General features: G+C 35.4%; 4 protein-coding genes across 4 annotated transcripts; 2 read left to right on the top strand and 2 right to left on the bottom strand.

Annotated features, from left to right (window-relative positions):
- The first annotated feature begins 4,767 nt into the window (after nucleotides 1–4,767).
- LOC137722145 (Pectin lyase-like superfamily protein) lies at nucleotides 4,768–8,474 on the top strand. The gene is made up of 3 exons (XM_068461122.2): nucleotides 4,768–5,068; nucleotides 5,178–5,402; nucleotides 7,333–8,474. Exons 1-3 carry the CDS (start codon nucleotides 4,889–4,891, stop codon nucleotides 8,377–8,379), a joined length of 1,452 nt encoding a protein of 483 aa, XP_068317223.2. The 5' UTR covers nucleotides 4,768–4,888; the 3' UTR covers nucleotides 8,380–8,474.
- A 3,920-nt stretch (nucleotides 8,475–12,394) lies between these two features.
- Nucleotides 12,395–13,332, top strand: LOC137724336 (putative E3 ubiquitin-protein ligase ATL44). Its single transcript, XM_068463077.2, has one exon. The coding sequence runs from the start codon at nucleotides 12,596–12,598 to the stop codon at nucleotides 13,112–13,114; it is 519 nt and encodes a 172-aa protein (XP_068319178.2). The 5' UTR covers nucleotides 12,395–12,595; the 3' UTR covers nucleotides 13,115–13,332.
- Nucleotides 13,333–14,412: 1,080 nt separating this feature from the next.
- On the bottom strand, nucleotides 14,413–17,733 carry LOC137726564 (choline-phosphate cytidylyltransferase 1). Its single transcript, XM_068465499.2, has 8 exons — nucleotides 17,485–17,733; nucleotides 17,051–17,164; nucleotides 16,703–16,798; nucleotides 16,573–16,615; nucleotides 15,976–16,131; nucleotides 15,794–15,874; nucleotides 14,913–15,023; nucleotides 14,413–14,783 (listed from the first exon to the last, which is right to left on the bottom strand). The coding sequence occupies exons 1-8, from the start codon at nucleotides 17,604–17,606 to the stop codon at nucleotides 14,652–14,654; spliced, it is 855 nt and encodes a 284-aa protein (XP_068321600.1). The 5' UTR covers nucleotides 17,607–17,733; the 3' UTR covers nucleotides 14,413–14,651.
- A 3,407-nt stretch (nucleotides 17,734–21,140) lies between these two features.
- LOC137727039 (glycine-rich RNA-binding protein 4, mitochondrial) lies at nucleotides 21,141–23,309 on the bottom strand. The gene is given in 4 exon segments (XM_068465983.2): nucleotides 21,141–21,506; nucleotides 21,590–21,696; nucleotides 21,835–21,903; nucleotides 23,112–23,309. Coding segments are annotated over 4 exon segments (459 nt in total). The 5' UTR covers nucleotides 23,257–23,309; the 3' UTR covers nucleotides 21,141–21,368.
- Nucleotides 23,310–27,627: the final 4,318 nt, after the last annotated feature.

Below are 27,627 nucleotides of genomic sequence, written 5' to 3'. Positions count from 1 at the left end.
AAAAAAAAAGAATCTATAAGAGTGAAATAGTGGGTTTACTAAGATGATATGATGAGTCATTAAAAGCGTATAATTAGTTGGGCAATCAAGATCTTTAATTTTTTTACCATTTTAGTCAATTATTATTAACTACTGATGGACTTTTCAAATAAGAGAATAGAGACTTAAGGTTACCATTGAAGATTTATTGAGAGATTGTAACTCAAGTAGTTGATGTGTATATTCAAAACCAAAAACTAAGAATAAAATCAAGCATCAAATAAGCCCAATAGAATTGTGACTGATCGCGGAGTTTGTTTTGCATTTATACACTCAGAATTATCGTTGTAGCGTAATGTATTTGTATTTTTGTAAGTGATTTTTAAAGAGAAAATCTCAAAACCTCCTCTAGCATCTTTTAAGGACTCTCGCCTGCTTGCTGGAAGCTTCTGGGAAGAAAAAAAAAAAAGAAAAAGAAGATTAGGCCTAGTTGGAGATGTGCAAAATTTTCAAACTTTTCTAACCTCTTGTATTCTGTGTAGGATCAACACGTTGAACGGCGAAAACTTTTCTCAAGCTTCATTTTGAAAGTGTAATCTCAGTTTTGATTCATTTGTTTTTTACTCAAAAGATAAATCATTCTCGTTAAATTTTTACACTATAATTGAGATGCAGGAACTTTTACAATTATTGTCTCTGATTGTGAATTGGACAAGAGTAGAGGAGGTATATATTTATCAACTTTGATATCAATTAAACTTTGCGTGTTTCAATATTTTCCTTCTACGTTCTTTTTTTTCTTGACTTTTTTTGGTACTTTTTATTTTTTATTTTTATCCAAATACCTTCCATATATGTGATCCTGGATTTTAAGGCCCAAAAATGTTTGGGCTAAATCCTAACTAAAGTTGATAAGGTTCTCTAACTTCACAAGAAATTACGCCCAAATAAATAAAGAATTGGGTAATTGTCGGCACATCTAGGAGTATATAATAATTTCACCGTCCAATCTTATTTAACGCTTTATTTATCTGTTATCGGTCCAAGTGCTTATCTTAAACCGAAGAAGAAAAAAAGTCATGTACATAGAGAAAAAGGGAATAGATCCATTTTGGATCCTTTTTGTGGGGATTCAAATAATTAATCAATTGAGTTCGTTTATTGTACATTGCGTGGTTAGAAATCATTTTGAATTTTGAATTTAAAATTGAATATAAATAGTACTTAACGAAAACTGACCGCACGATGTACGATAAACGGACACAATTGATTGATCTCTGTATCCCCACAAAGAGGATCCAGAGAGGATCCTCGGCCGAGAAAAAGAGAAATGATTGATACACACCATTTTTTACTTTCTACACTCTTTTTAATTCTCGTTGTTAAATTTCTGCTCTAATTCTCTTTTGATTTGTTCAATTAAATGATGAAAGCATAAAAGGTTGATATTTACGAGGTGAAAAAAGGTGCAAAATTCATTTCTCTCAAATGAAAAAAAAAACATATACTTATAGGTAATTTTATTCACATATTTATTTTTACTTCTCATACATCATTCTCAATTTTCAATCATCAAATCGAATGAACTGAAGATGATAAATGACTATAATATAAAAAAGTTGTTTGTGAAGTAAAAATAGGTGTGTGAATAGCACTATCCAACTTAAATCAAGCAAAACTTGGTGCGATTTTGCATGCATACTTATAAGTTAAAACCGACAATATTCACTTATCAAACATTTAATCCTATTATCCTAACCTAACAAATCAATGTTCACCATCTGAACTCTAAACATAATTGTTTGGGCACAAAATAATATTATTGGGCCAAGCTTAGGTTTGTGTTCGGTCCAATGCTCTTCCAAAAATACTATGGGTCGTCCAAGCTGTTATAAGTGGCCAATCAGGTCAGCCGAGTCCTGTTGCAAGAAGGATTGATTTGGATAAGAGTGAAGAAGTCGAGTCTTGGTACAACAAGGAGGTTTTAGAGTTGAAGGTGTTGGGAATTCGGGAGTGAATCCAATTCATTAGAGAGCTTGGTTCATAAACTTATTGGAACTAAGATTGGCCGAATCCTAATCAGATTAGATTTGGGAGTTTTAGTTCGGATACATCTCTGGTTTGGCTAGGAGTAGGTTTGCTGCTATATATACACAGGGGAGTGCATCATTCAAACCTTTCTCTAACTCAACACACAAACTGTCCTGCGCAAACTCTCGCTCTATGCGAAACCTCTCAAACACCTTTAGATTTTTATTTTCTTTTTCTGCTAACACATCTTCAGTTTGGATAAACAACACTATTGCTGCAGAATCAGCAGACCCCGAAGCACCTTCAGTTTGGATAAATAGCATTACGTCGAGGCAGACTGGTTATTTATCCAAGTCTTGGCCAAGAAGGATTTTCGAGTTCTTGCTGGCAGAGGTCATCTCATTAGCCTTTTTGACAAAGTGAGGTGTTACAGATTACAGGGCTTGGCACATTGAACACCTGAGTTGTTTTATGATTGGATATTCACAAGTAAGTTTTAGAGCTCGGCATCTTGACGACCGAACCACATTTACCATCAAGACATACATCTCTTTTGAGTACTTGTGTCCGTATAGTTTGGTATCGGTTCGGCATGCTTATACTTTTACAAATATAATCACCGTGATCGAACCCGACGCCGACAATCTGTGAACTTCGCAAGATTAGCAGCCTTGTCTTCAGGCTCTAGAACCCAAAGGTTGAGACGTGTTCCTTCCTCGGCCGCAGTCGCAAGATCAAGAAGTCAGCAGCACGCCCAACGTGATATCAACACATTTTACTCCTTGGCCGAGCTCGGCCGACGAGTTGGCACGCCCCGCACACAACCGAAGGACGTAGTTAGCTTATTAATTACTCGGCCTGCGCGCCACGTAGGCTTGGTAGTTTTTAGGGTCAACAATTATATCAGATTGTCTCGTTAAACAATATTGAGAAATTAAAATAAACATTTTGTTCACTAAAGCACCTGCATAACCAAATTATCATAAATTAAAGCACTCAATCATAGACAAGCATCATACATGCTGTACTTAAATGCACATTGAAGAAGATATGGACGAACCAACTTGTGAACATGGGACTCATAATTGCAAGAGTAGAGTCAGTAGACTAAACCTGAAAATTAACTTAAATGTGAGTTAATTAGTACTGTCACAACACTAAGCTTTTTATGGTATACATCACCAACTCCTCAATGCTCACGAGTAAATTTTTAGTATACTCTCCACGCAGTGTTATAATAGTTTCTAATTATAATTTAAAAGTGGAATATATCAATTTTATCGGTTACTCATATTATAACAAATAAAATAAAAGCACCACGTGATGATTTTTCGGGTATGCACAAAAATTTCTTCATGCCCACAACCGCGCAAGAAATAGCAAATGCATAGAATACAAGTCTCAACCACCCGCTTAGTGGTCCTAAGTGGTCCTAATTAATCGAAAGCCAACTTATTCTGTGTTTTTCTGTGAAATAAAGTGTAAAAGGCCTCTCTTTAGTGCTTTGCTTTCCATGCAGCAAAAAACGAGAAGGAAGGGAAAAGCAGAACTAATAAAACAAAGGGGTTTTTGCAGGATCGGTTCTGATCCTCTCTTTCCTACAGCTAAGCTGGTTGTCAGCACATGCTTTATGCTTATGGAATTTAAGGCTGGAAATTGGAATGTAGGATAAGAAAGAGGATTCGGATGTTGAAACGGCAAAATGTACTTAAAGATTTGTACAGACGCTTTAACTATGATTCTTTGATCAACTAAAATGCTTAATTGGAAGTAATCAACTCTTAGACGAGTGGTATTTAGTTTTAAATTGTTAAAATTGATGTCAAGTTCAAGAACTCCTTGCGTTATTTACAGAAGAAGAAAAAACACATAGATTTTATGTCTTTGTAATGCCAGATTAATATTATGTCGATTTTCATTGGCGAAGAGACTTACATTCTAATCATGGCATGTTAATTTACTTACAATGTATGAGTATGTTTCTTACTCATGCGTATACTAACACAAAAGGAATATGCATAATTATGTGAGTCCCATCAATTTTGAGTATGTTTATCTCATACTCAATCATTCACATCCATGTTCCTTCTAATACCTCATTCCTTCATATCCTCATACCACGTAAGTAAAACATTAATTAGTGGATGAAAATTTCATCATATCGATCATATCCAATCATTCATAGCCATATTCCTTCTAATACCTCACTCCTTCAAATCCTCGTACCATAACATTAATTAGTGGATAAAATTTTCATCATATCAATACCTAGTCATTTACAGCTCTATTCCTTCAAATACCTCATTCCTTTAGATTCTCATACCATGTAAGAAAAACATTAATTAGTGGATGATATTTTCATCATATCATACGCAATCATCCACAGCTCTATTCCTTCTATTACCTCATTCATTCATATATATCTTCATTTCATGTAAGTAAAACATTAATTAATGGATGATATTTCATCATTTCTTGCTTGTAAAGGTTGCTAAAAAAATTTCACCAACAAAGCAAATGGTGGTAAATAACATACAAAAAAAAAAAAAAAAAAAAAGAGAATTTAACAAATATGATGACAGATAATAACAACCATATAACTAAGTAACAACCGAAAGGGCGAGAAAGCAAAAGACTGAAATTTTGTTCTCTTTCTCCTTATTTTTCAACTTAAAATATGCCTAAACCTTTTTCCATTAGGCTCAAAACCCAAAGTTATATATAAATAGGAACAAGTAACGTATTTTTAGCAAGGCTCAAGAGACCCAAAATTCCAAAGACCAAAAGACCCCAAAAAAACTCACATCTCTCCCTCTCTCTCTCTCTCTCTCTCTCTCAAGGGAGGCGCATTTCAAAGAGTTGTTCAGAGCAAGGAAAAATGAGACATATGATGATGTCATCAGCAGCATTGTTTTTCTTCTTGTTATTATTGTTGGTAGCAGAAGAAGCTTCATGTTCCTACAGGCCTCAAATGCTATCAGTATTCCAAGCACAAGCAACAAAGCTCCAACAAAAACCATCCACTTTCTCATTTTCTGCAGTTTCAAATGTCACAGGGGTAAGATAATTGCAATGTTCATTCAGTTTTGTTTTATTTTAATTTCATTGTATCTGAATTAAGTTCAGGTTGATTAATTAACTAATTAATGTGGGTGATGTATGATTAGAATGGGAGGGTGTTTTACCCAATCGAGTATGGGGCAGACCCGACTGGAGAGGAGGACAGCACAGCTGCCCTACTCAAAGCAGTGGAGGAAGCTTTTCAGTTGAAATCTGGGCTTGAATTGCTGCCTGGAATCACTGACTTGGGAGGAGTTGCCATTGATCTGCAAGGCGGAAATTACAAAATTAGCCAGCCTTTGATTTTTCCTTCAGGTGGTGGCAATGTTGTGGTCAGTAATTTCGCTTCCTTTATCTCTCTCATCTTGTCTGTGTCATCACGTCGTACAAGTTCAAGAATCTCAACTGCATATCTGTGTCATCGTGTACAAACAAAACATATAAAAACAAGTTCAAGAATATTTTGGTTTTTTTGTTCTTTCTTTTGGTAAAAATTAGACCGTGAAAAAGTAAAATGAAAAATTACCAATGAGAAATAAAATATTAAATACTCATCGTGGCCGGTAAATAAAGCTATTTACAGAAAAAGAAGAAAACTTTGGCAAATGGGTGACTCCCACGTTGCCATGTTGTTGTTTGTGCACCGGCTTTCGTGCATGGGAGCACAATAACACATAGAACTTTAGTAGGTCAAGTCGTAATAGTCCAGTAAGTTTTTTCTCAACTGAAATCTACTCTCCGACCTCGCCGTCCTGAAAATTAAAACCTCGGAGTAATGCATCCACCAAATGAAAACCCCACACAGATTCAATTTTATATTAATTCAACTTCAATTTTCGATGATACATTATTGCAGACGTTGTCGTTGTCACTTGTCAGGAAGAAGCTTCGCTTGATTAAAAATGAACTCCGGTTTATGACTTTGCCCGTGATCCTTGTTTTAGATGTCTGGAGGGTTTTTTTTATTTATTTTTATTTTTATATTTACTGATATCTTTTGTCGTTAGATGTTGATTATTAGATTCTAAATTAAGAATTTAACGGCCAATATTTCGATGTATAAACTACTTCAAAATATATTTAAAAAAATTCATAAAGTATAACGCACATATGTGATGTGACATCCCACATCGCCCAGGGGAGTGATCCTTAAATGTATATTCTCATCCCTACCTAGCACGAGGCCTTTTGGGAGCTCACTGGCTTCGGGTTTCGTAGGAACTTCGAAGTTAAGCGAGAAGGAGGCTAGAGTTTATAAAGTATAACGCACATATGTGATGTGACATCTCACATCGCCCAGGAGAGTAATCCTTAAATGTATATTCTCATCCCTACCTAGCACGAGGCCTTTTGGGAACTCACTGGCTTCGGGTTCCTTAGGAACTCCGAAGTTAAGCGAGAAGGGGGCTAGAGCAATCCCATGATGGGTGACCCACTGGGAAGTTGCTCGTGAGTTCCCAAAAAAAAAACCGTGAGGGAATGGTAAGCCCAAAGCGGACAATATCGTGCTACGGTGGTGGAGCGAGCCCGGGAAGTGACTCGCCCCGGGCCGGGATGTGACAAATTGGTATCAGAGCCTAACCCTGGTTGCGTGTGTGCCGACGAGGACGTTGGGCCCCTAAGGGAGGTGGATTGTGACATCCCACATCGCCCAGGGGAGTGATCCTTAAATGTATATTCTCATCCCTACCTAGCACGAGGCCTTTTGGGAACTCACTGGCTTCGGGTTCCTTAGGAACTCCGAAGTTAAGCGAGAAGGGGGCTAGAGCAATCCCATGATGGGTGACCCACTGGGAAGTTGCTCGTGAGTTCCCAAAAACAAAACCGTGAGGGAATGGTAAGCCCAAAGCGGACAATATCGTGCTACGGTGGTGGAGCGAGCCCGGGAAGTGACTCGCCCCGGGCCGGGATGTGACATGTGACTTAAGATTTTAATGAGTTATTAATTTACCGTTAAAATTCAATCTTATTATTCAACTTGTTACATCTAAAAGTGAAATAAAAGTAAGTTTTCCTCTTTGTTTAACAAATTAAACTCTCTTTTTTTATATGAAAGATTGACAAAGACTCTTCGTCAGTCTTTGGTTAACAAAGGAGATTCTCCTAAATACAGCAAATAGATTTTGCTTTTATAATATATTATCAATAGGGCTGTATGCTTTCATGTTCACCCAATGTCAATTTACTGGAATTATCTTAGATGTTCATATTTTTTTTTTTGTGGACATGAAAGTATTTTATATGGTCTCAAACTCTATATAGGTACGAGGAGGAACCCTTCGTGCCTCATCCACATTTCCTGGAGACCGCCATCTCATTGAACTATGGTCACAAAATTCCCAAAAACAGAAACAAAAATCCTCTATTGCTAATAATGATTTCACAAATGAAGCCCAAAACAATGAAGCAATCTACTACGAGGACATCACATTCCGAGACGTTCTCTTCGATTCGGGCTTCCGAGGAGGAGGCATTTTCATCGTCGATTCAGCCCGAATCCGAATAAACAACTGCTTCTTCCTCCACTTCACAACAGAGGGCATTTTGGTTCAAAAGGGCCATGAGACCTACATATCAAACACCTTCCTAGGGCAACACTCAACGGTTGGTGGTGACAGCGGCGAGCGGCAATTTACGGGGACTGCCATTGACCTAGCCAGCAATGACAATGCCATAACTGACGTGGTAGTATTCTCAGCTGCTATTGGTGTTGTTCTGAGGGGCCAGGCTAACATGGTCACTGGTGTACATTGTTACAATAAGGCCACAGGGTTTGGAGGCATAGGCATTTTGGTAAAATTAGCAGGAAATTCACAAACCAGATTGGATAATTGCTACTTGGATTATAATGCAATAGTTATGGAAGATCCGGTGCAAGTACATGTCACAAATGGATTCTTCTTAGGTGGTGCAAATATAGTGTTGAAATCTGTCAATGGAAAAATATTTGGATTAAATATTGTAAACAATATGTTTACAGGGGGAGGCTCACAAGTTCCTATGGTCCAGTTAGAGGGGCAATTCGGGGATATTGATCAGGTGGTGATTGATCAGAACAATGTGAATGGGATGAGCTTGAAATCAACGGTGGGAAGGTTGAATGTGGAGGGCAATGGGACGAAATGGACGGCTGATTTTTCATCTGTGTTGGTCTTTCCCAACAGGATTAGTGATTTTCAGTACTCGTTTTATACAAAAGGGGACACCAAGTTTACAGCACATGCTGTGACAAATATCTCAAACAATGCGGTGGTTGTGGAGAGTGAAAAGGTTGTAAATGCTGTGGTTTCTCTGGTTGTTCACCAGTAGATTAATATATCTAATAAGATCAGAAGTTCGATGCATAAATTTAATCATTTACTGCTTGTAATAATACTTTTCATAAATTTATTCAGTACTCTCAATTTTTTGAAATTTTGTAGTGTTTATCACTTAAGTTTATGGTGTTGAATAGCTCATAATTCAAAGGGTTTTTATCACAAATGGTCCTTGAAATTGACCCTCATTATCAAGATGGTTTTTGAAATTAAAAATCAATCAATGTAGTCTCTGAAAATAGTTGTCGCAAATCAATGTGGTTCTTCATTCACAATTCTGTTAAAAATTCCATTAAGTGCTAATGTGGCACATAAATGGGTCCCACAAGATTTACCCGTTTTATCACAAATGGTCCTTAAAATTGACCCACACCATCAAGATGGTCGCTAAAATTAACCCACACCATCAATATGGTCCCTGAAATTGAAAATCAATCAATGTAGTCCTTGAAAATAGGTGTCGCAAATCAATATGATCTTTCTGCCACAATTCAGTAAAAAAATTTGTTTTGTGCTGATGTGAGTTTAATAATTAATTTAAAAAGTTATCTAAATACCATTTTGCATAGTGAATTTTTTTATTTTATTTATAGTAGTGCCTACTTTGAAGAGAGATTTCTTCCATAAATTCTCAAAGGCACAAGGGTTAACCAAGGCCTAAGAGGGGGTGAGGAAATAGTTTTCAACCAACAATAGACGCCCCTCGGTTATAACCTCATTATCTCAAGGCAGACTTCACCGTTCTTTGCATCACCAGACCACTAGGGAAGGGCCGAACAAACTCTCCAAGATTAAGGTTGTGAAGATGTTGATCACCTAAATATTAACGGTAATGCCCCAGAAGTCATTGTCAATGGGCCAAGACGTCGGCAAAGGTGATCTCGATCTAGGTTCAATTCGGTGAAGGATGTCGAAGTGTGTAAAGATTGGTGTATTTGAGATTTTTTTAATAGAGAATAGAGAGCGAATGACGTAGAGAAATGTGGACTGGGATCGGAGGTGATTGCAGGACTAGGTTTTTGGGTTGACAATTTTTTTATTAACTATTAAATTATTAAGCGTACTTGTAATTTTTTTAATTTATTTAGACTTATGTGACCCATTTATGTGTCATATTAGCACATAATAGAATTTTTTACAGAATTGTGATGGAATGACTACATTGATTTGAGACACTTACTTGCGGGACTACATTGATCAATTTTCAATTTCTGGGACCATTTTGATGTTGTGCGTTTATTTCAAGGACCATTTTGATGTCGTGGGTTAATTTCAAGGACCATTTGTGAGAAAAATGACTTATGAGGCCTATTTATATGACACATCAGTACTTAACAGAATTTTTAATAAAATTGTAACGGAAAGACCACATTGATTTGCGACACCTATTTTCAAGAACTACATTGATTGATTTTCAATTTTAGGGATCTTCTTGATTATAAGGATTAATTTCAATGATCATTTGTGATAAAACCCTAATTCAAATGAAGAAATATACGTCAAAGGTAAAGGGAAGTAGTCATTGCGATGCTTCTTCTTGGATTACTCTAAGTTCCTTGACCGGTTAATTGTCAAGATTGGCTGAATTACCAAGGCAGCTACCCTAATTAGAATACTATAAACGAAAAAGACATACTAAATCAGAAAAGATAAAAACATTTTTAAATGATACATTTCTAGAAGTTGGGAAAAGGACTTGGGAGAGGAAAGCTTGACTCCTTAAGAATGGAATTGGATCCTCTCCTAAGCAGGAGATCAGGATCATTCTAACTCACTAACATGGATCGTTAGATTTTGATCTAACGGCTATAATTATTATAATTTTTAGAGGGACCCCCTATTTGTAGTTGTTGGATCAAAATCTAACGGCCCGTGTTAGTGGATCAGGAGGATCATGATCTCTTGCTCAGGAGATGATCCAATTCCCTTAAGAATGAGGAGGCGTTCCTCCTAGATATATTTTGTAATAGATTTACAAAACTTCGTGTTTATAATTGGAACTGTTTATACTATAAATTACTCTGTAAAGATCATCTCTGCAAAAGTCAATTTAAAATAAGATCATTTAGTCAATGAATTGTAAGAAATAGATAGACGGTTGAAAATACTTTTACAATATTAGACTATTTGTTTTTATACAGTTCAATGACTAAACGATCTCATATCTTATCGATTTTGTGCAAATATGATTTTTCAAAATGAATTATAATATGAAGAGTTTTGATCATAAACACAAAATCATGTTAATTGATAATAATGCATCTTAAGAGGAACTCCTCTCATTCATTCAGGAGCTAAGTTAATTCCGAATTGGGAGCCCCAAACTACAGAAACAAAGATCAGGCATTAATCAGAAAACAACAAAAGTATATTCTTTTCCAATTACACCAAATTGAGCATACTTATTGTGCGATTTCTTTACGCTTAAGATACTGATGACTGTGTTGGTGCTACTCTTTGCACGCGCGCAGCTGTGTTATTTTAGTCACTTCAACCTTTATTTAGGAAATGGCTGTATCTAATATAAGAAATGTTATCATTCAGTACTACGGTCTAATAGTATTTATTTTCACTTAGAAGTAAGAGGTCTTAGGTTTGAATATCGTGGATGACGAATTCGACACCAAATTAGGTTGTCCATTATGTGGCTTATCCGAACTTCCCCTCCTCCTAGTGTAAAAAAATTGATATACTAAAATATATATATATATATATATATATATATATATATATATATATATATATATATATATAAGAAATGCTGTCAATAGTGGTTTTTTTTCACAATTCATCTAATAATTACAAGAAACACGTTATGCAATCAACTCGGTCGGTAGACTTGGAATTCTTACTTCAAGACTCAACTTAAGTCAAGCTCATTCAAAAAGGTCCGGTATCTCCAATCAATTAACATTGATTTAATGGTAGTTATCTTCATTTAGTCAAATGTTGTTTCAAATTTGACTCACGTAATAGCACAAATGCTATTTTTTGTACGGCAAAAAATATATCCTTTTTAGGTTTATTTGTTTTGAAATGAAAAGCATAGGGGTTTGTCACTTCTCCAACTCTCTCTCTCTCTCTCTCTCTCTCTCTCTCTCTCTCTCTCTCTCTCTCCCCATTGGGTAGGGTTTTTGGCAGGAGAATGGAATCCTATACATAAATCAATTAAGAAAAGAAAAGAAAATGCTTTTACTGTATCGCTCAAAGTTGTATATGAATTATTGAAATGGGATTGATGATAATATATGCAACGAGTTTAATACATCCTATTATAATGACACAACTCGGTATTTTATTGAATTTTCATTTTTACATATCAGATCTTTTATCAAAGAAAAATATTGCATTAATTCAATCAAAGACCACAGGAAAAGATTCTTAGTTCATTCAGATTTTGCCAAGAAGTTAGAAGGAGATTGGTCTAATCATATCCAATTGTTTCGGGTCTTTAGTAGAGTTAATTTACATTTCCAAAATTACTTGTTGTCCACTACTTGCAAGTTGGTGGGAAACAAGCAACCAATAGGAATTGGTACAGTTTGAAGCGCATTAAACAAAAGAGAAGAAGACAGTGGATTGCCAAGCAAGCATATCCAAACATGCCACCATTTTCCTCATCCATCACCTTACTCTCCCCACGCTCCATTAATTGAGAAGAACAACTTATATGACACAGGTTTAATGTCACAATAATGTATATGCTAATTATAGAAGAAAATATGTAAAAAAGTTAATACATGTCTTTGTGTTATGGGTATGAGAAGTTATGTAACGGTGAATCTATGTCATGTAAGTCCTCTTATTTAAGGACTATTTTTCTTATAAAACAACGTTTGGCTTCTTCAATATCAGGAGTTATATTTTCTTTAATCACAAATCACAATCTTATACATATATGTTTTAAGGTCACAACAAAAAACTTTATATATACATGTCAAATCTAATTTGTCTAGTAAGTGAACTTTTTCAATGAGCCAAGTATTTTCTGTATATCCTAAATCACATTGCTCTCCACACCTACATTAACTAAGCTTTAGCCTCTTCTTTCTATTTTCCCTCAAATTTACGTTCCCTTTCAACACGTACTATCAAAACTATGTTCATGCCCCTTCTCTCCACTAATTAAACTTATATCTCCATCTTCCCACTACTACTCTCATAAGTTTACAATTTTCTCCACCACTTCAGTTTTCATATTTATCTCTATGGCTCAAACACCCCCTCCTTCAATTCCCAGTCCCATCTCAATAAGAACACTTTGTGACCAAGACCCTAATCATGATCAATTCCAACCCATTCATCATCTCAACTTTATGGTCATCTTGGCAGCAATCTTTTGTGCCCTTGTGTGTGCTCTTGGTCTCAATTCCATGTTACACTGTGTTTTTCAATGCACGAATCGCACCCTCACTGAACCGGTCCAATGGGTAGCTTCACGCCGGCTTAATTCAGGCCTAAAGAAGAAGGAAATGGTGGCTTTGCCTACATCAACTTACGCTGATTCAGGTACTACTTCTCCATCTTCATCGTCTTCAGGCTGCGCTATCTGTTTGGCAGATTTTTGTGATGGGGACAAGTTAAGGGCGCTGCCCAAGTGCAACCATCGGTTTCATGTTGCCTGCATTGACAAGTGGTTGCTCTGCCACTCTTCGTGTCCGACTTGCCGGCATAGGCTCAAGTCCAGTGACTCCATGCCCTCTCTTTCTGAGATTGTCACAACCTAAGAGACTCACTACAGAGAAGTCATGAGCTTAGTTGAGTGGATATGACTGCAGAAACTCATGAGTTTCTATTAGGGTTCGATATTAGTATCTGGTTTTACTAGTTTCTCTTCCTATTTAACCTATTTTATGAGTTCATTCTTTCCTCATGGAGTTGAGAATGGAGGAGTTTTGAGTTTTGTAGCATGCAAACTATATTATTAAATGTTCTACTTTTGCTATTGCCATATTTCATACGTGTGTGTCTAAACCGTAGAACATGAACTTATTAATTGACTTTAAATAATAAAAACAATGTCCGCTCTCTTTTCAGGGTGAATGCGGACCAATACTTTTGAAAGACATGAAAATTACAACTCACACTTATCCAAGCTTACTTTTGGGACCTTCAAATCTTTGTCCAGATTCCAACGTATCTTTTTTAGATTTTTAACGAAAAGTTCACGGTACTGTTCATTTTAACGAAAAATCATATTTTTACACTAAAAAGTCAAACCTGATATTATTCACTTTACCCTTTATTTTGTCCTTATATTTAAAACTCAAAGTTTTCAAATCTTTTTTATTAGTTTTCCTTATCTTTTTTTCCTGTTGTGCAACACAGTTAAAAGTTACTCAATTAGATCAATGTTAATTGCTCTTTTGTACAAGTGATATTGAGGAAAAAAAATTTAAATCAGGAGCTCGAGTACAGTGGTTATATGATTTTAATCAACTGAGCTTCAAATTATTTGTGAAAGATAAATTATGTTTGAAATACAATGTCAACGATTACTTGGTTTGTTGACGGTGAGTCTCCATCTTATTGGAAGATGTCCTAAGTTCAAATAACATGAACTGACAACAGTTGGTAAATAAAAAAACAATTGATTTTAATATGATTTTATTTTATTAATCATGAATCTTCCAAATAACTTTAAAGTCATTCCATCTAGTTTAATAACCATGTAGCACATGTGTGTCTCTTGATGGTGTTAAAATACTATCTAAAACTTGCTGTAATGGAAGCCACCAGCACTAAAATTTCCTCAGCTCTCAAGGACAAAGCCATTGCACTTCATTCCCCATGTGATAGACTCAACGAGGTGAGAGGAATGCTGAAGAAAGAAAAGAAAAAGGCATGTCCCAGTTTCTTTCTGCTAAACTTGCAAGGAAACCTTTCCAGCATTTGGTTTTGGTGGGTGGATTCTGTAAAAAGCTTCCTATGTAGTGGTGGTGGTATCACCCTCATCGGATGTGAGAGATTCCGAAACAAGAAACCGAAAAATGAAAAGTTGTTAATTTGTGGAAACTCGAACGACTTTGCAGAAATCTGTGATCTTCATAAAAAATTTGTGTCAACTACATCAAACAAGCACCAACCGAAACGAAAATGACAGAATACTATAATTGAATTTGAAAATCCAAGCCTTGATTTTGGCTGTTTCACAAACTGAAGTCATATAATCAAGGAATCTAATGCTATCGACTTTTTAGTTAGTTCTACATTAATACAATGGACAAGTATTTCAGCTCCTAATTGACAGCAACAGAAGCGACTTCAGTTCTCGTCTTCATCCTCGTTTTCTTCTTCAGAGTCATCATAGAATTCATCATCTTCTTCTTCATATAAAAGCCCTCTAAACTGCTGCTTCCTTATTCGCTTTTGAATTCGGTCCCTTATGGCTGTTCCCTGATAGAAGACCATGACAAGTTTTCAAGTCAAGAAAATGAGATAAATCTTCCCTGATTATGTTCAAATCAGCTCATGCATACAAACACAAGCGGTGTAACAAACTGAGATAAGGGAAAGAGAGCCCACCATTTTATGGAAACCTTCTTCAAACCTCTCAAGAAATCCAGCAACCAGCCTGTCAGCATTCTCCACCCATTCATTACGACGCATTGTGGCAGTTTGTGTTACTATTTGTATCTGCACATTCACATCAGAGTAAAATATCAATCAACTTATGACTAGAAAATCCTAAGCCAAACACGTTTACTGCAGCTCTAAGTGCTCTTACTAGTGCATGAAAAATAAGGGCCCAGCAAAACCAAGATTGTCAATATTATCAGGGAACTAAAGTCCGCAGGTTGAGTCTCGTTGGTATTTCTAAGCCTAAAGGTTTTCTAAAATGCAGGTTCACTCTAGCTGAGTGCAAACATAAGGAAATAATCAACAAATATGTGAAAACAAAAAATGATGCCAGAAGCAAATAAGATTAGAGATGTCAAAGTCCAATAGTCCGTTAAGAAGATAAAAACATATTCTAATTGCAAAAGTATGCAGCATAAATTGCAAACAGAGTGAGGCCATAAGTAAAAGTGCAGGAAGGTACCCTCGGAGAGGCTAGACCAAAAAGGCAATACATGTATCCGATTCTTTTTGGACTTAACAAATGGTTGGTCTCTCTCATGCATTGTTTTCAAAATATATGCAACCCAATCTATTTAGTATATGAAACACCGATGATGCAGTTATGAAAGGAAATTCCAAACTGATAGCAAGACAAAAAGTACAGGGTATTGAAGCGTGTTACTACATATATGGTGTAAGTTGTGGTTTTGTAACCATGTAACGCGTACGTTATGTAATGGAACTGTATAGGGTACTGAAGCCTGCTGGATTACAATCTCAGACACTCCAGTCAATGATGCAAATGAAAAGGTAAGAAATATTATTAAGCATCATGGAATAAATACCTTCTCTCCTACTTTTTCTTGGTGCTCCTTGACCCTTTCACGCAATCTTTTCAGTCCCATGTTCACTCTCAGTCGCTTTTCCTAATAGTAAGAAATAAGCATGACGGATATCACTTTTCACACCAGAACAAAAAAGCAAGCCATCACATGAACATGAGATATTCATATAAACAAGAACTCACCCTCACATAGCTAACACCTAGATCCTTTCTCGTGTACCCGCGGTCCAAATTGCGCATCACATACTGGTTGTAATCTTTAACTATCCTCATTATGAGATCTGATGTAGAGATCCCATCAGTTCGCTTCGTTTCCTTAAACTTACCAACGGACTTAACCTGTGTGGCAGTTTATGTCAATTACAAAATAAAACATGCCATTTATGAAAATCAAGAATGATGAATAACCATATCGACAGAATAAGAACTACTACAAAAGTTAACACGCTGGAAGCATCCACACTAGTCAACTACTGATAAACAACTGCATAAGTAGCTGAAACAAAGCAAGATGACAGATAAGACTAGGAATTAGAAGAAGAGGATATAAATGAATAGCAAAAACCTAACAGCAAGAATTAGAAGCAAACAGGGCATATAAGACAGTAAGTGTTATTCCTATCGCCACCCAGAATTTAATCTACTCGACATTAAGTGGTTATATCACGACAGTCTACAGAGAACAATTAAAACCTTGACAGATACAAAAAGGAAAAAGAGAAGGCCACAATGTTCTGAATGGGAAATAAACACGTAGGTTCGGTTATCAACAGAACTTACAAACTCATAGACATCCTTTCCAGAGCCACTGGCATCAGCATAGCTACACATTTAGGACAAAGAAGAAGCATCAGATTGATGATACAGAAATATTGCAAATCGTAATTAATTTGGGGTTGGTTAACTTTACGGAAGAGAGTCATGTGCCACAAAGTCAATCTTGTGCTTGTCAAGAAACTCTTGCGAGAGCACCCATGGTGCGTCGGGGATAACTTCATCCACCCATCTGTAGCATATATATTACAACACCATGCTTCAGAAACAGCAATTGAGAAATGTAAAGTAGGTAACTGAGAGTGACGATGCAAAGTACGGTTTTCAACAATACGAATTTACGTTTTTGGTTAGATGCAAAGCAATCATAAAAAGGTTTTAACAGCAATAAGCAGAAGATTAACAAGTACTTTCCATCTGACCCTTCGCTGTGTTTAGCTTAACCTAACAAAGTGAAAAACTTTAGGCAAATTGATAAACTAACCTGCAATGGCGGAGCGATTCATAGCGCTCCTTCTCAGTCATAACAGTTTTTCCCTTATAACTGTGGGTAATTTCATCACCACAGCAGCCAACAAGCAGGTACGTGTTCGGAAACCTAGATTTTAGACATAAACGAAACAATCCAAACCCAAATCACACTTCATTCAACTTATCAAATCTAGAAATTTACTACTAACAGTAACAAAAGAACAAAGAAAGAAACTTTTTGGCCTCGAATTCGAATTCCAAGGCAGACATAAGCAAAGAGAGAATTAATTCAAAAATGTTCCTTAACCAATCTTCAAGACAGTAAACATCCAGTTAAACCCAGAAACAATTTCAAGTCTTGACAGGGAAATTGCTTGAGATCCAAGAAAAAGCATGTAATTTCACTGAAAATATGAAACCAATTCAATTCTGGAGAGAGAGAGTTACAGCTTCTTGGCTTGCTCGAGAGAACGGGCATGGCCGAAGTGAAAGAGATCATAAATGCCGTCTGCATAGACTCTCACTGGACGCTCCTCCTCCTCAACACTCTGCTGCTTCTCTTCCTCCATCACTCTTTGTCTCTCTCAACTGCAAATTCTTTGGGTGTTTTGCTAAATTGGTTCTCTCACAGAAATAGAGAGCTTCACAGCCTCTCTCTCTCTCTCTCTCTCAAGGACCACACCACTTGGAGTTTTGTAGTTAACGTACAAATACCCTTGTACGCTGGTTTCTCTTCAAGAGTCCGCTAACGTTGTTGTTGTCTTGACGGTTATCCCTACATCCAAAAATCAGTTAGTACTGTTTATCGGCCTATAATCTATTCATAAGAGGAGATAATATATCACAACTTAATAGTTAGAGAAATGTTAAGGAGAGTCAGAGCCTCACTTTTGAGAGGGTGTATTTAGGATTTCTCTAATATTTAATATGTAAAAAAGTGAAGACGCTAACAAGAGAATTTTCAGTGTGATTGGAACACAGAGTGATACACATGTAACTATACAAATGATGAGATACGTGTACTAAAATGTTAATAACTTAAAAAGTAAAATTCCCACCACTTATATAAAAACACGTGATGTACCACCCATGTTTCAATCATAATAAAAAATTTCTGCTGCTAGACCAATTGGTCATATGAAATAGAGAGCTTCACAGCCTCTCCCTCTCGCATTCTCTCTCTCTCTCTCTCTCTCTCTCTCTCTCTCTCTCTCTCTCTCTCTCTCTCTCTCTCTCTCTCTCTCTCTCTCTCTCTCTCTCTCTCTCTCTCTCTCTCTCTCTCAAGGACCACACCACTTGGGAGTTTTGTAGTTAATGTATAAATACCCTTATACGCTGGTTTCTCTCCAAGAGTTCGGGCTTAACTATGATAGTTGGTTATCTGTATCCGTCCGTTAACGTTGTTGACATGTTGTTGTCTTAATGGTTATTCCTGCATCCAAAAATTAGTTAATACTGTTTTTTTGGCTGTTAATCACTTAATGCACTCAAAAGAGGAGATAATATGTCACAACTTAATATTTAGAGAAATGTTAAGGAGAGTCACAGCCTCACTTTTGAGAGAGTGTCTTTAGGATTTCTCTAATATTTAATATGTAAAAAAGTGAAGATGCTAATAAGAGAATTTTCAGTGTGATTGGAACACAGAGTGATACACATGTAACTATACAAATGATGAGATATGTGTACTAAAATGTTAATAACTTAAAAAGTAAAATTCCCACCACTTATATAAAAACACGTGGTGTACCACCCATGTTCCAATCACAATAAAAAATTTCTGCTGCTAGACCAATTGGTCATATGAAATAGAGAGCTTCACAGCCTCTCCCTCTCGCATTCTCTCTCTCTCTCTCTCTCTCTCTCTCTGTGTCAAGGACCACACCACTTGTGAGTTTTGTAGTTAACGTACAAATACCCTTATACGCTGGTTTCTCTTCAAGAGTTCGGGCTTAACTATGATAGTTGGTTATCTGTATCCGTCTGCTAACGTTGTTGACATGTTGTTGTCTTAATGGTTATTCCTGCATCCAAAAATTAGTTAATACTGTTTTTTCGGTTGTTAATCACTTAATCCACTCAAAAGAGGAGATAATATGTCACAACTTAATATTTAGAGAAATGTTAAGGAGAGTCACAACCTCACTTTTGAGAGAGTATCTTTAGGATTTCTCTAATATTTAATATGTAAAAAAGTGAAGACGTTAACAAGAGAATTTTCAGTGTGATTGGAACACAGAGTGATACACATGTAACTATACAAATGATGAGATATGTGTACTAAAATGTTAATAACTTAAAAAGTAAAATTCCCACCACTTATATAAAAACACGTGGTGTACCACCCGTGTTCTAATCACAATGAAAAATTTCTGCTGCTAGACCAATTGGTCATATGAAATAGAGAGCTTCACAACCTCTCCCTAACCTCTCCCTCTCGCATTCTCTCTCTCTCTCTCTCTCTCTCTCTGTGTCAAGGACCACACCACTTGTGAGTTTTGTAGTTAACGTACAAATACCCTTGTATGCTAGTTTCTCTTCAAGAGTTCGGGCTTAACTATGATAGTTGGTTATCTGTATCCGTCTGCTAACGTTGTTGACATGTTGTTGTCTTAACGGTTATCCCTGCCTCTAAAAATCAGTTAATACTGTTTTTTCGGCCGTTAATCGCTTAATCCACTCAAAAGAGGAGATAATATGTCACAACTTAATATTTAGAGAAATGTTAAGGAGAGTCACAACCTCACTTTTGAGAGAGTGTCTTTAGGATTTCTCTAATATTTAATCTATATCTATACTATTAAGAGAACCCTCCTTGTCAATTTTTTTTCTTTTTTTTTTCCTATTTTGCTCTCACTTTTGATACTCACTATTGACAAAAAGGAGGGCAAATAGTAATTTTGTACCTTTTGACAAAATGACAATCATATCTCTATTTTTCCTAGTTTTCCTTTTTTTTTTTTTTTTTTTTTTTTCAGGAAATGATAATCATATGCTTATTTTTTCAATTTTACCCTCACTTTTGATACACAATATTGATATAAGGAGGATAAAATAAAAATTGTACACGCACACAAAGTGTGTGCGCTCTCTGCTAATAAAGTGAAGACTCAATGCTGCTAGACGAGATTTTTCAATGTGACCGAAACACAGAGTGGTACACCACATGTAATTATACAAATGTTGGATATGTGTGCTAAAAATTTAATAACTTAAAAAGTAAAATTCCCACTATTAATATAAAAACACGTGGTGTACCACCAATGTTCTGTCACAATGAAACAAATTTGCTGCTAGACCAATTGGTCATGTGAAATTTTCTTTTTCTTGTTCCTTTTTTTTTAAAAAAAAAAAAAGGAGACAACTAGTGGTGAACCACAGTTATCCATCCCTTCCGAACTCGAAGGAGGTTAGTTGGGAATTGTATCCTACTCGCGTCGCATCGACAATCAAGCAGATTCACATCTTACAAAGTATCAAAACTGGGACCTCCCGATTTTTCTTTTTATATTAAATACTGTTTTAAATAAATTTTTTGTGCATGTGTCTAATATCCTTGCAGATAGAGTGATGGGCTTCTACTCATCGATTTCGTTTTGAAACTTCCCCTTTCTTGAACTATTATAATAGTTTTGAACCTTCCTTTTCTTTAATAATAATGCAATTAAAAAATTAAAAAATTTAAAAAAAAAAAAAAAAGCCTTTTCTTCTCTATATTATGTTTGATACCAATTGACTTAAACTTATGGACAAAATGCAGAAAAAATAATGGTGTCCAGTACAACTTCCACCTGGTAGTGGGTTGGTAACGGAATAAAATATTATTCATGTTCAAAATGGCTAAATTTGATGGGAAATTCAACATGAAGAAAACTCAAATTTCTTCCCCAACCCAATAGAATACGTATAAACCAGTCAAGCATTTTCTTGAGTTAGAAGTTGTGTTAGAGTTACGTTAACCGCAACCAATTTATAGAAAATGCTAACGTCAATTGTTTGCATGAGCGTGTTTGTGACAAACAACGGTTAATTGGGTTCGGATCCTTAATAGATCATCACTTGACCATCGATGAGGAATTCGACATACAGTGACAATCTCAGTCTATGTACAAGAAGTTATTGAAATAAGATTCATTGTCGTTTATATCGTAACAATACAATATCTCATTCGTATCGAAAAGAGATTCTAGACTTTCCAATTACAAATGCTCTAACCAGACACTACTTATACATACACAGTGATGACACTCGGCCGGGCTGCTAATAGTTGCAGGAGCAAAATCTACCTCTGCATCCAATATTCACATTCTAGTGTATAGTGCTGTTTTCTATCAGTACCAGCAGTCCGAAACTTCCTCCTGCTGCGGCAAATTCTGCTTCTTTGGGGGACCAGAGGTTCTCGGGGATTCTCCATAAGCATCTTTCCCGGGTCTAGCAAGCTCTACGTAGATGATCCTGCCGTCAAGATTCTGATAGTTACAAAACAGCAAATGAGTCACCAGGAGTAAAATTTCGTGGGAAAAAGGCATGGGAAAAATGGTGAGGTTAGAACCTGGCGATCCATATTTTCCAGGGCATGCATGGCATCGTCTTGACTGGTATATTGAATAAATGCAAACCCCTTGGATTTCCTTGAGGATTCATCCTTGACTAGTTTAACTGGCAGACATAGTAAATACCAAATACAGTTACATGACGTTGATAAATGTATGGCAAAAAATAATGGATCGGACCTAATGAAATGACTAATGCCTTTTCGATAATCATCTAGAATTGTCAAGACTACAAGACATGTACCTTCAGCTATCTGGCTGAAACTGGAAAACTTCCGCTGCAAACTATTTTCACTGGTGGAATATGGTATATCTGCAGCTCAAAACAGTACAGTTAGAACTTGGACAGTTAAAGACAAATTGCAAAGTATCTTTATATTTTTGGGGATCTTCGGTATCTGGTATTATCTTTGTGAAGTGCTAACTCGCTATAGCTGCTGCTACAAACCTATACTATGGTACATAAAAAGGCTATAAACTTAGAATATATGATAAAATTCAAGGATCTGAGGCCTCAGTGAAGAAATTGCTACAGCTGCTACCAACTCCTTGCTCTTAAAATTGTTGACTACAACTGCAAATAGTAAAATTTCATTCCAAGCCATGATTGCAAAAAACACAAGTGAGATATTTAGTTAGTGCCAAGCCAATCTCTGCTTGTAGTGAGCTTACTTTGGATGGAGAACCAAGTAATTCCGCACCTAGAAGCAGCTTAAGTAAACCTAATCATATTCTACAGATCCACGGCTTAGGCATTAACAATGTTCCAAAGATTGTCCATCCATTACTCTCAATGCTACCTTGTTAACTATCAGCCTAGCTAGTGTTGCTATTGTCTGAATCTGAAAAACAGATGAACAACCTCTGTTAGCCGTATCATTTTACTTTTGCGGCTTTGCCGGTGCCTACTTAACTTCACATGTACAGGAATAGGCAAAATGGACCAACACCTCACTTCCTCTTTTAAACAATAAACTCTTCTCATCCCATTTGCTCTTAAAAAATATTGAACCACGACAATGAAATTAGTCACCCTGGAATTTCTCTTTGTATCAGTCTTAAACTACTCCCTTATAATCTTCACACTCATCTTAAACTCGAGTTGTGCCAACTGCTAACCTACACTCATTCCATTTGAATCATCGAATCGAATTCGAGTGTGTGCTGCTAACCTCAATCCAAATAAACTGTACTCAATGTATGTTCACAAGCTAATACATTTCCAATCAAATGATAACAATACAAAACCGCCCAAACACAATTGAGTAGAGAAATTATGTCAAAAATTAAATGATAAATCAATAAAATACAGCATAAACTACATAAAAAATTAAACTTTAAGAAAACCCAGATGATAAAACAGTAAAAACTCAGAACAAGAGCTACTCCACTGCATAAATTACACCAAAATTCACCGATAAATCAATCAAAATTTACCACAATTCACAGAATTTAGAAAACCCAAATGGAAAATCAACCGAATTCACAGTAATTGTATGAAGTAAACATAAAAGTCCATACTTTTAACCAAGATTTTGCTTGCGTGAGGATAATCGAAGAACGAAGCTCTGACTCTGAGGTTCAATGGTTTGGCGACCGTACGATTTGAGAGAGAAGTTCGTTTCGGCTATGCATAACATGGGAAGGAGACCGTTGCCGCCCACATACCTCCTCAGTTCTCAATCTTCTTCGAGTGTTGAGTTTTCTGCTAACTTCATCTGTTCTTCGCGGCTTCGTATTTTCAGTTTGCAGCGAAAAGCCCGCGACCCGCATTGCATAATGGGTCTTAACCCGATCCCCAGCCCAACAGCTTCCCTCAACCCTATTACCCTTCTTTTAGCCCATCTCAATTCCCTTTTTTTTCGATTTTTTTCTTAGATGTTTTTTTATGCATCTCATCTTCACACAGTTTAATTTCTCGTGAATTTTTAACATCAAAATTTATCCAGCCTTTTATCTAAAATGGTCTATGAGATTGGCATAACTCTTCACTTTGGTTTCTAAGATTTGAAATTAATAGAAGTACTTATTGAGTTTGTCTACCATCAATCATTTTTGTCGTTCAGTTGAAAAAACACAGTTAAATAAGAAACCAAAATGACAAAAATACCCTCAATTTAATTAACAATAGGCTAAAATGAGTTGACAAAAATTAAGGTTATTTTTGTTATTTTCTCCTTATTTAATGAATATTTTTCACGAAACGATCAAAATGATTGATGGTAGACAAACTCAGAGGCAAGTGCTATCGATTTTAAATCTCCGGAACTAAAATGAGGAGTTATACCAATCTTAGAGACCATTTTAATTTAAAAGCCAAAATTGTCGCTAACCTATAATTTGAACTACAATTTTTTATACAATGATATTGGGAGATGGATATATGGGCCAGACAATTGCACATAATTAAACGTCAAAATTCGTCATTCATAAAAATTGAACTTAAAATCTCATGCTACTTACAATAAATACATTGTCCTAACAAAATAGACTAGTAACTATTCAAACAACTATATCAAGAAATAGACTTAAAATTTAATATAAAGAAACGAACACAATGTCTTAATCAACTTTTGTTGTATGAATGAATAAACAGTACAGTAGTTTAAAGGCTAAAACTTAGGTTACTTCTAAGAGCAGCTAAGTCAAATAACAATTAGGATAAATTAGAATTAGATGCCTTATTTTAGATTTTTCTAAATTAAACATCTGTTACTTTTCAACTTTTGATTAAAGTGCTTTTACTTTTAATTAAACTTTATATTTCAAGTATATTCTTAATTTAAGTATTTTATAAATTCTTTTAAATCCATTTCTATGTAAAAAAAAAAAAAAAAAAAAAAAAGCACTCAATAATATTCATTAATTTATTGCTACTTTTATGGAATCCCATCCCTCCCTCAATTTAAGGATTCAATTATATATACTGGGGTTCAAGATTAATTGGATGAAATATAGTTTTTCCAATTTTCAACTCAACATTTTATATAGATTATAAAAAAAAACAACAATCGTTTATAATTAAAATTGAGATGTAGACTAGACTGCCTAATTTCATGCAACTGAAAATAAATTTGAATTTTTTAACAACTACTTATAGTAGAAACGTGAACTAAGAGTTTTCATATTTTTATTTTTATTAATAATGAGTCCTTATTCCAATAATTAATTATTAAGAGTTGACAAAATATTTTTTAGTGCAATGTTTTAATGTGAAAAGTTATCTTTTGTTTTTGGGTTACACAACTTATACATAACGTACCATAAGTTTTGTACGTACCAAATAAAGAATTGCATAACGTACCAAAAGCAAAATTTTATAACGTACCAAAATACTAATACGTGCCCGGATTAAATTTACAACGTACCAATAACGTACCAAATGATTGGTACATTATATTTAATATATCTGTTTGGTACGTTATATTTAATATATGTGCATGTTATATTTCATAATTGTATGTTAATAAGATGTTTATGTGTTTTTAGAATTTAAAACAACAAATTATTTGAATAAGAAAAATTCATTTTGAACGAATTATCATAAGATAAGATAGGATGTTTGTTGTGATTTTAGAATATTTGTGATATTATTTTCTGAACTAGTTGGTTAATTAAATACAATAAAAATTATAATTTTTAATTAAAAATTAGTAGAAGAATGTTTGATCAAAAGTTTAAAAGTTATAGATATTTGATTAAAAAAATTTAAATTTAAGGTATCTATATCAAAATGCCCCCCTACCAATTACGAAAGACCTCACAAGGGAGACTTCCGATTATTTCTCATGAACCACCTTGTCAATTCTCACAAATATATTACCATGAATTTTAGTGTTTAATTAGTGATGCTTGGAAATTTCAAAAAGCATGCATGTTGAAAGATGTCAAATGTGCACAGATCAGTTTAGAATTATAAGACAAAGACCCGTGACCATCAAGTCTTTGAACCTCATTATGGCAACCTATTTGAGAAGGAAATGAACTTGGAAATCTGATCTGATCAGTCCAATTTGGTTGACGGCTTTTGGATAGAATTTCCCTCCACCGCTTCGGAAGGAGCAGATTGACTGGAACCAGTCCAAGTAAACAAGGCTACAGCGTACATATTCCTTAAATGGCAAAGAAACAAGAAATTGAATTACACTTGGCGCATATAGACCAACTACCGAGTCGATCAGCAAGCTCAGATTCTTGGTCAACCAAATGAGAGTCGATCGACTTTTTATTATGGATAAACCCAAATTGCAGAATAATAATATTTCTTACAATAAAATGGTCCTTAACAAAACAGCAGCCCACTTTCTTGTACAGATCCCTCGCCCTTTTCTCACTCCTCTACTCTCTTACAAGTCAGTAGTCAGTAGTCAGTAGTCATTAGTCAATGCTCGTGACTAAATAGATTATTGCAGCAGCATTAGCACACCACTACTGCAGCACACCATCAACAGTGGAACATTGGAATGCGGAACCTCCAAGATTAGATTAGTTATGTTGAAGCTGAACGATCATCAAATCCAATTTTTTTAAAAGTTAATTAGGTATTATTTCTTTATCTCAAAGTTTCAGTGCTTACATTGCTGTGACTTGCTATAAGGAAAATGAAGTATTGTAATTAACATGCATTAACTAGAGCATTTACTTGCTTGAACCCTTCTAAAAAAAATATTGTATAGGCTTATTAATTAATTTACCCTATGAAACTGCCATTTAATCTCATTTTAAGTCTTAAAACTAGTTTTGTCTCACATTGTCATCTGAAATTGTCATTTTCATCTCATTTAGTCTTAGATCGCCCCATTTTTTCTCGATTCTGTCAAATATTTGTTTTATTAAAACGTAGTTTGGACATTTTATTTTTCACACAAGCAGAATAAGCCCCATACTTGGTGATGTGTCACTTACATGGGAATTTTGGTAAATCACCACATATTTGTCAGACCGCATGTGAATTGTGGCAAGAAAAGTTGAGAAGAAAAATTAAGGTTAAGTGAAAGAGGAGAAAGGTATTTAAGCTTGCGAAACCAATCCTTGAGTTCAGTTGACGACTAATCTTCTTAGTGACAATGGCAGTTCATCGTAAAGCTAGAGAAGAGCAACCATTTTATTGTAAGTTTTCAGGAGCAAAGTAAAATAAAAGTAGTTCAGTAGGTAAAATGAGACTAAATAATAGTTTTAAGGGGTAATAAATTAATAAGCCGTATATATTGTAAAACTTTATATAAATTAAAACACACACAAATATATAATATATATTCGATAAATTAGGTTCTCCTTGTTGAGAATGCATGGGATTCCTCTACACCAAAATAATGGTTCAAAGTCCCCTAAGCTTAGCTTAGTTTGAAACATAATTTATTATTTAGGGTCATTGGGCCAAACATAATTTATTATTTAAATTTAAAAACTACAACAACTTATATTTAAAAACTACAATTTAAATTTAAAAACTACAAATTAAATTTAAAAACTACATTGACTTAAATTTAAAAACTACAACAACTTAAATTTAATATCCATAGTCAACATCATCTTCATCATCCGTCATTGTAGGAGTATAGTCAAAGGTAAACAACTACCGCCGGGTCATAATATCTTTTTTTTACTATCAAAATAGGCCTTACTCATTGGAGTGTAATTAGAAGTGTTCTTTTCCATATTTTTATCATCCATCTCTTCTTGTATTTGTTTGGCCCGTTCTTCATGCCTACGGTTCCTTTCTTCCACGGCAATGGCATTTTGCTTTGCCATTAATCGCAATAAGGCCGCCACTTCCTGTTGAGCGGCGTAATCATCATTTGCCTTGCCCTTTTCCTTCAACCTTCGGGCCTTGTTTCGTCCCATAACCCTAGGTATGGAACCTTCACCTGCAAACAGATTTTCTACCCTTGTTTGTTGAATGGTAGGAGATCCATCTTCATCCACATCTACAGCTGAGGATGTAGTTCCAAACACCGGCGTATGACCTACTCTATGTTGAGGTGGATCTTCAAATAACACCCACCCTTTACAAATTTCCCAACAACCGTGAAACTGA

Source organism: Pyrus communis, chromosome 5 (genome assembly GCF_041283825.1).
Source record: "Pyrus communis isolate YQ-2024b chromosome 5, ASM4128382v1, whole genome shotgun sequence".
Taxonomy (NCBI): domain Eukaryota; kingdom Viridiplantae; phylum Streptophyta; class Magnoliopsida; order Rosales; family Rosaceae; genus Pyrus; species Pyrus communis.
This window is presented reverse-complemented; position numbering and strand designations above follow the sequence as displayed.